General features: G+C 48.0%; 1 protein-coding gene across 1 annotated transcript in view; it reads left to right on the top strand.

Moving 5' to 3' along the window:
* The first annotated feature begins 1,577 nt into the window (after positions 1-1,577).
* snx7 (sorting nexin 7) overlaps positions 1,578-11,271 on the top strand; it is a 37,162-nt gene continuing 27,468 nt past the window's right edge. The window contains exons 1-6 of the mRNA XM_083935876.1: positions 1,578-1,743; positions 7,315-7,515; positions 8,778-8,888; positions 9,113-9,271; positions 9,537-9,735; positions 10,477-10,676. Coding sequence (XP_083792002.1) covers positions 1,660-1,743; positions 7,315-7,515; positions 8,778-8,888; positions 9,113-9,271; positions 9,537-9,735; positions 10,477-10,676 — 954 coding nt within the window. The 5' untranslated portion in view covers positions 1,578-1,659. The remainder of the gene's footprint in view (positions 1,744-7,314; positions 7,516-8,777; positions 8,889-9,112; positions 9,272-9,536; positions 9,736-10,476; positions 10,677-11,271) is intronic.

Below are 11,271 nucleotides of genomic sequence, written 5' to 3'. Positions count from 1 at the left end.
GTGTATTTTATGGAAACATGCATCAGAATAAGGCTTTTAAACATTCATAATTGTTAAATTGGGCTAAAATCGACTCTGAGTGATTCTCAATGAAGAACCATTAGGGAGCCGGAAGAGTCGGCTCCTCTACGGGAGCCGAGTCAAAAGAGTCGGATCTTTGGAAAGAGCCGGACTTCCCTTCACTAACGCAGGGAGTGATTTCTGCTCTGACTCTTCCGCATCCGCGAGCTCAACATGAGAGCTGCGTTAAGGGTACAAATGTCCAGCACTACACCGGAAGTGCCCTCATTTATCACCAAAATAAAAGTTTCCATTTACTTTTGGACATACCGCAAATGATATGGATGGTTTTAGAAATGAGGGTAGCTGATGGATACAGGATGCACATTGTTATTGTTACAGGATGCACATTGTTAATGCCGATTATTTTATTGTTTTTCCCTCCATCTGATAAAATACAACAGTTTGATAATTATAAATTCTGCAAAAAAAATAAAGGCATTGGATTTTTCTACTTAGCAACTGTCAAAAAACAACAACAAGGTAAGTTTGTTGTTTTTAAAAGTAGTTTATTCAATAAAGAACAAAAAAAACACAAATTATTGAGGGAATTTGGGGAAATGTTTATTTGTTTAATGTACGTGGTCGTTAATAGCAGTAATAGTACAGTTTGAGCATCTTCCCAACACTGTCCTGAAGCTGTTTTTTGTTTGTTTGTGACAGTAACAATAATAATAATAATAATAATCACAATAATAACTTTGCTTACTCATATTAAACTCTCTACACGTGCGATGAGCGTTGTTGCAAGACAACAAAGACAGGACATGAGTAACAAATATTTTTGATAAATTAGATTAAATGATAGTAGAAGGTAAAATATACTTTCCAAAAATAATTGTAATAATTTTGACCCATGAGGGCACTTTAGCACATATATTCTGGCTTCTAGAGGACACTTTAGCACACGTTTTGGTTCACAAGAAGGCACTTTATTACAAGTTTTTGCTCCTAGAGGGCACTTTTTCACACATGTTGGCTCCTATATGGCACTTTAGCACATATTTTGGCTCCTAGGGGGCACTTTGGCACATGTTTTGGCTGCCATGAGGATACTTTAGCACAGGTTTTGGCTCCTAGAGGGCACTTTAGCACACGTTTTGGCTCCTTAAGGTCACTTTTACACACGTTTTGGCTCCTATAGTGCACTTTAGCACATGTTTTGGCTTCTAGAGGAAACTTTAATACTCATTTTTCAACAATTTCTTTGTTGTTTTTTTGCTTTCTTTTTTGTTTAATTTACCGTAAACTAACCTTCATGTTATAATCATAATTTGTTGTCGTATTTTTAGTAAAAAAAAAATATATATATATATATAAATAAAAAAAACAATAGCCTACTTTGTCGGGAAAGAAAAGATGAAACCTCTTGAGTGTTCCGTGAAACATAAAATATATTCTTAAAATATCAACTTCTTCTGAACCAGTCGTTTTACAAAGTGTTCGCCGCGGCTTTTATTTTGAAATCCGCCGCAGGAAGTGCTCTTCCGCCTCGCCCTCGGTGTCCGGAGCTTTTTCCTGCCGCTCGCGCTGAAGTTGGAGCAGAAGTTAAGTTTACTTTCCCATAAATCCGATGAGCTCCGGCCCTTTGAGAGAGAGATGAGCGGACACACGGTCCCCGCGGACTTCTCGGGACACATGCTGGACCTGGAGGAGGACGAGGACCTGGAGGTCTTCACCAAGGTAACGTGGACCAGGAGTGCCCGAAAGTCAGGCTGCAGCTGCGGCTCAACACTTCCACTGCCGCTCCTGCTACGTGGATTTGACCCCGGCACTGACAGACCCGCTTTAACCTTAACTTTAACTTTAACTTGCAGATGATTGTGTGGTTTAAGGGTCCCCCCCAGTGTGAGGCGGACTGCAGAGACCACAGGCTGGCACGGGTAGAGGGAGGGGGGGAGACCGTCCTGGATCAGCTGATGAGTTGACTTTAGGACCCGGCTGTCTGAGCCACATCCGTAGCTGAGTAATCAAGTTTTCAACAGTTTAGCTGGAAAACAAGTCCAGGACGTGTTTTAAGTCTCGGTCCTGGTCCACCTGTGCACCAGGCAGTTCATCTGAGCTCTGTGGTGGTTAATTGGTGGCTAATGTTGAAAAACGTGTGCTAAAGTGCCCTCTAGGAGCCCAAATGTGTGTTAAAGTGTCCTCTAGGAGCCAAAACGTGTGCTAAAGTGTCCTCTAGGAGCCGCAACTTGTGCTAAAGTGTCCTCTAGGAGCCCAAATGTGTGTTAAAGTGTCCTCTAGGAGCCAAAACGTGTGCTAAAGTGTCCTCTAGGAGCCGCAACTTGTGCTAAAGTGCCCTCTAGGAGCCAAAATGTGTGCTAAAGTGCTCTCTAGGAGCCAAAATGTGTGCAAAAGTGCACTCTAGGAGCCAAAATGTGTGCTAAAGTGCCCTCTAGGAGCCGTAACTTGTGCTAAAGTGCCCTCTAGGAGCCGAAAGTGTGCTCAAGTGCCCTCTAGGAGCCCAAACATGTGCTAAAGTGCCCTCTAGGATCCAAAACGAGAGCTAAAGTTCACTCTAGGAGCCCAAATATGTGCTAAAGTGCACTCTAGGAGCCAAAACGTGTGCTAAAGTGCACTCTAGGAGCCAAAACGTGCGCTAAAGTGCCCTCTAGGAGCCGAAATGTGTGCTAAATTTCCCTCTAGGAGCCAAAACTTGTGCTAAAGTGTCCTTTAGGAGCCAAAACATGCGCTAAAGTGCTCTCTAGGAGCCAACATGCGTGCTAAAGGGCACTCTAGGAGCCAAAACATGTGCTCCCTGTACTATATCTAGTTCACGCCACTGATACAACTTAAATGAACGCAGCTTCAGAGGCTGAGGTGGAGGCTTTGGCGCCACGGAAACATATTTACCCTGTTACCATAACAACCCATTTGCTACTGGGTGCTCATCTCAATTAGTCATTTCCGGCTGTGGGCACATGTGACTCGAACATGTTTAGAAACGTAACGTGGTTACACACAGGCTCGGGCTGTCCGTCACAATTTACGACGACATCTGCGCTACCTGGAAACAGAGGTAGCGGATCGTGTCGTTACCATAACAACCGGTTCCATGAAGACGGGTGTTATCTGTGTTTACTCTTTGCATGTCGTTTGGGTTTGGATCATGTGCTGCCAGTGAGAGCTCACTGCTGCGTGTGTAGTGTCCGATGATGACGACGACCAGCCTATCAGTGGGAGGGAAGGCCATCACCTTTTGTCTCTTTTTATTTATTTATTTGGATTCCTAAAGTGTCCCCGAGGACGTGATCTAAAGTGCACTCTAGGGGCCAAAATGCATGTTTAAGTGCCCTCTAGGAGCCAAAACGTGTGCTAAAGTGCCCTTTAGGAGCCAAACCATGTGCTAAAGTGCCCTCTAGGAGCCAAAATGCTGCTAAAGTGCACTCTAGGAACCAAAACGGGTGTTAATGTGCACTCTAGGAGCCAAAATGTGTGCAAAAGTGCACTCTAGGAGCCAAAACTTGTGCTAAAGTGCACTCTAGGAGCCAAAACTTGTGCTAAAGTGCACTCTAGGAGCCAAAGCGTGAGTTAAAGTGCTCTCTAGGAGCCAACATGTGTGCTAAATTGCCCTCTAGGAGCCAAAAATGCATGTTAAAGTGCGCTGTAGGAGCCCAAACATGTGCTAAAGTGCACTCTAGGAGCCAAAACGTGTGCTAAAGTGAAGTGAAATATAACGTGGTTACACACAGGCTTGTGCTGTCCGTCACAATTTACGACGACATCTGCGCTACCTGGAAACAGAGGTAGCGGATCGTGTCGTTACCATAACAACCAGTTCCATGAAGACGGGTGTTATCTGTGTTTACTCTTTGCATGTCGTTTGGGTTTGGATCATGTGCTGCCAGTGAGAGCTCACTGCTGCGTGTGTAGTGTCCGATGACGATGATCAGCCCATCTGGGGGAGGGAAGCCGTCACCTTTTGTCTCTTTTTATATATTTATTTGGATTCCTAAAGTGTCCCTGAGGAGCCAAAATGCATGTTTAAGTGCACTCTAGGAGCCAAAACGTGAGCTCAAGTGCACTCTAGGAGCCAAAATGCTGCTAAAGTGCCCTCTAGGAGCCAAAACTTGTGCTAAAATGCCCTCTAGGAGCCAAAATGCTGCTAAAGTGTCCTCTAGGAGCCAAAACCTGTGCTAAAGTGCCCTCTAGGAGCCAAAATGCGTGCTAAAGTGCCCTCTAGGAGCCAAAACACGTGCTAAAGTGCGCTCTAGGAGCCAAAATGCATGCTAAAGTGCCCTGTAGGAGCCAGAACTTGTGCTAAAGTGAAGTGATAGAAATATAACGTGGTTACACACAGGCTCGTGCTGTCCGTCACAATTTACGACGACATCTGCGCTACCTGGAAACAGAGGTAGGGGATCGTGTCGTTACCATAACAACCAGTTCCATGAAGACGAGTGTTATCTGTGTTTACTCTTTGCATGTCATTTGGGTTTGCATCATGTGCTGCCAGTGAGAGCTCACTGCTGCGTGTGTAGTGTCCGATGATGAGGAGGGAAGCCGTCACCTTTTGTCTCTTTATTTGTTTGTTGTTGTGTGGACGGGTGCGAAAGGGCAGGACCGCTGACCTCAGCAGCTTCTCGGCCGTCGTCACAGGAAACAGACCTGCAGGCAGAACGGTTGTGGTTCAGTGCTGTTTGCATAAATATGGTCATTTTGAACGTGTCCACTGTGGAAAGGCCTGATGTCACCGTTAGATACCGCAGTATTTTGCATTTATTCATTTTGTCAGTTGGCGGCAAGTATTGTTGTGATATCCGCACTGGTCTTTTGTTATCAGCCATGACAGTAATGCTGCTGTGTGTGTGTGTGTGTGTGTGTGTGTGTGTGTGTGTGTGTGTGTGTGTGTGTGTGTGTGTGTGTGTGTGTGTGTGTGTGTGTGTGTGTGTGTGTGTGTGTGTGTGTGTGTGTGTGTGTGTGTGTGTGTGTGTGTGTGTGTGTGTGTGTGTGTGTGTGTGTGTGTGTGTGTGTGTCGTGCTGAAGTGGGAGCTACTAGAAACAAGTACTAATGAAAATCAAAAGCACAGCAGCATGTAAACGTTTTGTTATCATAACTTGGTGGTAACAAGGTGGTGTGGTGGTTAGCACTGTCGCCTCACAGCGAAAAGTTTCCTGGTTCGAATCCCGGCTTTAAAGGGTTTCCCTCAACTTGAGTCCAAATCCACTGCAGTCTCATCTTCAGCCTCTTATCCGGGGTCGGGTCGCGGGGGCAGCAGCTTTAGCAGGGGACCCCAAACTTCCCTTTCCCGGGCCACATTAACCAGCTCTAACTGGGGGATCCTGAGGCGTTCCCAGGCCAGTGTGGAGATCTAATCTCTCCACCTGGTCCTGGGTCTTCCCCGAGGCCTCCTCCCAGCTGGACGTGCCTGGAACACCTCCCTAGGGAGGCGCCCAGGGTTCATCCTTACCAGATGATCCTGAACCACCTCAACTGGCTCCTTTTAACGCAAAAGAACTGATCGTGATTTTCACGGACAGGATCCTTTGCTGGTGACAAAGCGCACCCCTGGCGGGAACGAATCTGACTTACTGCCAAGGATCCGGACCCAGCTCTCACTTTGGGTGTACAGAGATTGGATGGCCCACCCCACAGAAGTGACCCCCTCGCCCCATACTCCCGCAGCACCGCCCACAGTATCTCCTGAGGGACCCGGTCACGTGCCTTCTCCAGTCATCCATCTCTGTATAAAAAGAGTGACTCATCTTCTGCTGTCCCTGCTGATCGTCCACCTCCTCAGTGTCGGTTCCCCGGTACGTTCCTCATAGTTCCTCACAGTTTCTAGTACAGTCTGTGTGAGAGAAGGGATGAACTCATTGGGAATGAATCAAGTCCAGTTTGGTTTTTTTTACTGAGCGTATTCAGCCTCAGTCAGATCCTCACCCCACATGCCATCTGGACAGGTTTGAGGATTTACGAATGCGCCCACGGGGCCCAGATGGCTCCCAGTGCCCAGTCGAACATAAACCGGGTGCATACTGTTGGAAACTGAAAGTCACAATCTTCCAGAGTTACAATCAGCTCCTTTTTAAAATGTGTACGTTTAGTGTCTTTCTCAGTGCTCAAGGCGCTTTACAGAGTCCAGGGTCCATCCATTCACACATGTATGCGGTGGTGGTAAACAACGCCGTAGTCACAGCTGCACTGGGGCAGACTGACGTAAGCGTGGCAGCCGATCAGCGCCTACAGACCCCTGATCGCCTCCTCAAACATACAGCAGTCAGACGCTTTCACGCGAGGCAAGGTGGGTGAAGTGTCTCGCCCAAGGACACAACGACCATGACACAAGTAGGGCAGGGCGGGGATCGAACATGGGTCGACTCGCTCTACCAACTGAGTCACAGTCCGTTTTCCTGGCGTCCCTCCATCAAAGAGACTGGAGGACAAGAGGTTTCACTGCGCTGCATCTGTTTCCAATGAGCCCTCTCTAATCAGGAGTTCACCCTCGTCTGGTGTAAGTCACTTTTGATCGGCGCGGTCTCCGTGTGGGGAGGAACACCCCCTGGAGTTACCCAGAGTGCAGCAGGAGAGCCCTGTGAGGAGCAGGTTAGAGGACACGCTAGTTGAGATTCGGAGAAATGCCGTGTGGGAGCACTTAAGGTTCAAACCCAAAGACCGCGGTGAACCACTTCACCTGAGCCGCTGTGACGCAGTCGTTTTAAAACAGTAGCAACTAAACGCCAATTTGTTAAAATAAGTCAATTTGATTTATTGTTTTTTTTGGATATATCAAATGTCTTCAAGTTCTCGTGTTAAATATTCTTTAGAAATAAAAGTTTATTGATCTTTGAAAGTGCGTACTTGCATTATTATGCCATAATCATTATCATTTAGGCCTCGTGCTCGTACGCGTGCTCGTACGCGTGCGCGCGCTCGTGCTCGTACATGTGCACACGTGCTTTTCTAAAGCCCACCTCTCCCAAACGGGCCGTGGTCCGGCAACTGGACCGCTCCTAGGCGCGGTACGGTTGCACTCACACTGGTCAAAGGAACCAGACTTTAACCGTGAAACCTGTTTGGGCACGGTACGGATGGACAGTGGGAGTGCGCCCTGAGTCAACGGGCAGAGCGGTGAACATCAAGGTACTTTCGTTGCTGTCGGAGAGCTTTGCTCACACGGCCGTTATAATACGGTCTCCCCTCAAAGACATCCACGAGGTTGAACTAACCCTTTTCTTCACAGGAGAAGTAACGGAGCGTGTTTGCCGTAATCATTACCGTTGGCTAACCGTGGCATTGTCTCATTGGTCCAGGACGCGTCCCTGGCAGATGGAAGTCCCATGCCCAACTCTCCGAGCTCCATGGTCAACCAGTACAGACTGGAGGAGGAGGGGGAGGAAGAGGGGGAGGGGGAGCAGGATGCCAACACCAAAGACCTCTTCGTCACCGTGGATAACCCGGAGAGCCACGTCACTGCCATCGAAACCTTCATCATGTACAGAGTCGTGACCAAGGTGAGCAGCTCGCATGCGAGTCTGTACGCATGCAGCGTGGTGAATTGACCATAGCTGGGAATCAGTGCTGCGATCCCTCGTTTAGACAAGGGATTAGAGCATTTCACTAGCTTTCTTAACTTTGACCTTATACGGCTCTGCTGTTGACGCCTTTTGACGACGAGGAAGATGCAGCTTTGACCATTTTGGCGGAAATAAATCAATTTTTGAGTTCTGATAATGTGCAGATTCATCCTTTTCCCCATACACACCTATTTTACAGTAGGTTTAGTAAAATGATCACACACCCGAGTCAGATCTCTTCCTCTTAATTCATCTATAACGACAGTGAGCTCAGGTTTAAGACACTGTTCTCACTACAGTGAAATGTCTTCTGTGGGGACTAACATCATCACACATGAATACAGTCGGGCTCATTGAATCCACAAGAGTCTCGGCTTTATAGTCGGACCCATTTTATCCCATTCAACCCTCTTTACGGACCAAAGTATGCAGAAGAATTCAAATACCGTATTTTCCGCACTATAAGGCGCATAGAACAGACGCTACAGTCGAGGCTGGGGTTACGTTCTGCATCCATTAGATGGAGCTGCGCTAAAGGGAATGTCAACAAAACAGTCAGGGGAGGTCGTCTTGTTGCTTCCTCCACTTCGGCACCATTGATTGGTTCATGTTCAACTCTCTGGCTGCTGCTCTATTCCCGTGTTCTCCTGCGTGACTAATGGCCTTGAGTGTAAACTCTGCGTCGTAAGCGTGTCTCTTAACAGGAGCCATTTTGGGCTCTTTACACAAACACACACATGGAAACGAAACGGCACGCTTCGCGCAGTCGTATGTCTCAACATGCACCGCGCGTTACTTCTTCTACGGGGGAAATTAGAGTCGGCGGCTGCTCACCGTAGTTGAAGACCTGTTGTGGCTCAATATTGGTCCATATATAAGGAGCACCGGGTTATAAGGCGCACTGTCTGCTTTGGAGAAATTGAGAAACTGCATGTTTTTATCCCCAAACAGTCAGAGCTGCACTCAGCATTCAGGACATTAACATAGCAGCTAACAAATATCAGCTATGATATGATTGTGACAGCTGGGCCGGCTGCGCTTGCATGTTGTTAGCGCACGTATTTCACACGTGAGAGACTGGCGTGTCTGGTTATTGCCACAACGTTCGTACTTTGTTGGCACGATGATGAGGATTTCACATGTTCCATTGTCTGGACTTCATCCTGTCCTGGTTCTGACTTGCGAAACTCTCTCTCCAGACCACGCGGAGTGAGTTTGACTCCAGTGAGTACGAGGTACGCAGGCGCTACCAGGACTTCCTGTGGCTCCGAAGCAGACTGGAAGAAAACCACCCGACCCTCATCGTCCACGTACGTGTCCACACACCACACCACGGCAGCAGCTTCACACATCTGTGGGCTGCTGCAGTCCACAGATTCTGGATGCCACACATACTGTACATAACTGCCAAAGCACACTGATTTGAAGAAAAACACACATAACGCCACAACATCCAGTGTATTCTGTGAGTCTGGAGGGTTTCGATTGGGTGATACACACGCAAGGCCTGAATATGATGTCGCTGTGTCTTCAGCCACTGCCGGAGAAGTTTGTGATGAAAGGCATGGTGGAGCGCTTCAACGACAGCTTCATCGAGACCAGGAGGAAAGCTCTGCACCGCTTCCTCAACAAGATCTCAGAGCATCCCATACTGTCTTACAACCAGCACTTCAAAGTCTTCCTCACTGCACAGGTCTCTCTCTCACACACACACACACACACACACACACACACACACACACACACACACACACGAGGCAGATGGCATTCGTTCCCGCTAAGCTACATGTATATTAGCTGGAGCCAGATAGTTGCAGCTCATCACAGGGAGGCATCTTATCTATGGTCTCTAACAATCAAGTCACATGTGATGCATTCAGACCCGTATGAACATTGAGGAGCTTGACTGTCACTGATGCACAGACTGATTCAAAGCCCGTGTGTGTGACCCCCGGCAGGAGTTGATGTCTCACAAGAAACAGGGTCCAGGTTTCCTGAGCAGGATGGGCGAGACGGTGAGGGCCGTGGCCAACTCGGTACGAGGCCTGAGAAGCCGGCCGGAGGAGTTCACTGTGATGCAGGAGTACGTGGAGGACTTCAGTACCAAGATCTGCTCCGTGGACAAAGTCACCCAGAGGATCATCAAGGAACAGAGAGGTACTGCAGCGGGCTCACCGAGGAGTTCATTTACAGAGATTAAGGCCACTCTATCACACTTTATCACCAAGCCCCCACCACAGCCACTTCCTGTTTGATCCAATCAGGAAGCTCCGTCAGCGTCAGTTCTCTGAGTGTCCACTAGGGGCAGGTTTCATAACAGAGCAGTTTCTCATTGAGCCCCATGTTAAACAGGCCGTTTACACAGCATCATTAAACCTGTTTAAGGACAAAAGAACATTCTAGTCTGTGTGTTTAGCTCAGATCTCCATGACAACACTGAGGGGGAGGGGCTAGTTTTTATTTTATTGGAGGTTAAAGTTTACAAATAATTAGGGGCGTGGCCTCTTGAGTGACAGCTAGCCTCTGGCCCTCACTCGGACGTATACATCCGAGGAGATGGACGTACGCCCCTCCCCCCAGCGTCACATACATGCCCTTTTTTGGTAGGAGGAAATGAGGCGGAGTAAAAGTCTGACAAGCTGGGGACTCCGGTAGGCGAGGACGATTGGATCAAGTTGAGAGAACAGACCCCAGCGGAGACGCTATTTTTTATGTCATGAGGGGATCTTTAGGTTTTGTGTTTCTTAGTTCTTTTCTGCTATTTCTCTGTTATTCTTTGATTTAACTGTAAATAAAAATGCATAAAAATAATAATAATAAGTAAAGAATTGTAAAAGGACGATAAAAGAAACGTATCTTGGTCGGCTTTATGTGTAAGTGTGTCCTCTGTGCTTCCAGAGTATCTGGATGAGCTCAAGCAGTACAGCCCCACCTACACCCAGTGGGCGGAGTCAGAGGAGGAGCTGGCCGAGCCACTGAAGGGTGTAGCCAGCTGCGTGGAGAGGTGTAGCAAGGAAACGGAAGAGCAGATCCACCATCTGTCTGAAGTCCTCGTCCCTGCTCTTCACGAGTACGTCCTCTGTGGCGAGACCCTGAAGGTGAGCCCCGGACCACCCTGCTCACATCTGAACACCCAGCAGGAGAATGGAGACTTCTGCAACTCCCCTTGGCTCTGTGCGTTAGAAAGTTTAGCTTTAACAGGAGACATTGGCCAATCACAGATCATTAGAGTGAGAGAGATCTGCCTCAAATTCAATTCAACACCATGTTACGACCTGCTCGTTAAGGCCGCAACAAAGAAGGAAGGACCACACACAACAGAGTCAATTGTGAACTTTTACTTCCAGTTTGTGAATTCAACAAACACAATCACCACAGGTACAAGCTTCATCTCAGCAGTCAGGAAGAGAGTGAACTCAGGAGGCCGGGCTTTTTAAAGGCTCCCCCACAGGTGCAGCCAGTGGCAATCATAGGTAGAGGCGGAGACACACAGCAGCAGAGGCAGGGCTACAGCAGCAGAGGCAGGGCTACAGCAGCAGAGGCAGGGCTACAGCAGCAGACAGCTTCCCATCAGCAAAGGCAGCAGGCCACAGACACCTATAAAAGGTAACAAAAAGGCAAGCACACAAGTACACACGGCTATGGCCGTCACAACCATTCATCAGACAGTTACTGTGAGAAAATGCCACTCGA

The sequence above is a fragment of the Echiichthys vipera genome (genome assembly GCF_963691815.1).
Source record: "Echiichthys vipera genome assembly, chromosome: 21".
Lineage (NCBI taxonomy): Eukaryota > Metazoa > Chordata > Actinopteri > Perciformes > Trachinidae > Echiichthys > Echiichthys vipera.
The sequence above is the reverse complement of the archived record's forward strand: the minus strand, read 5'-3'. Positions and strand labels throughout refer to the sequence as shown.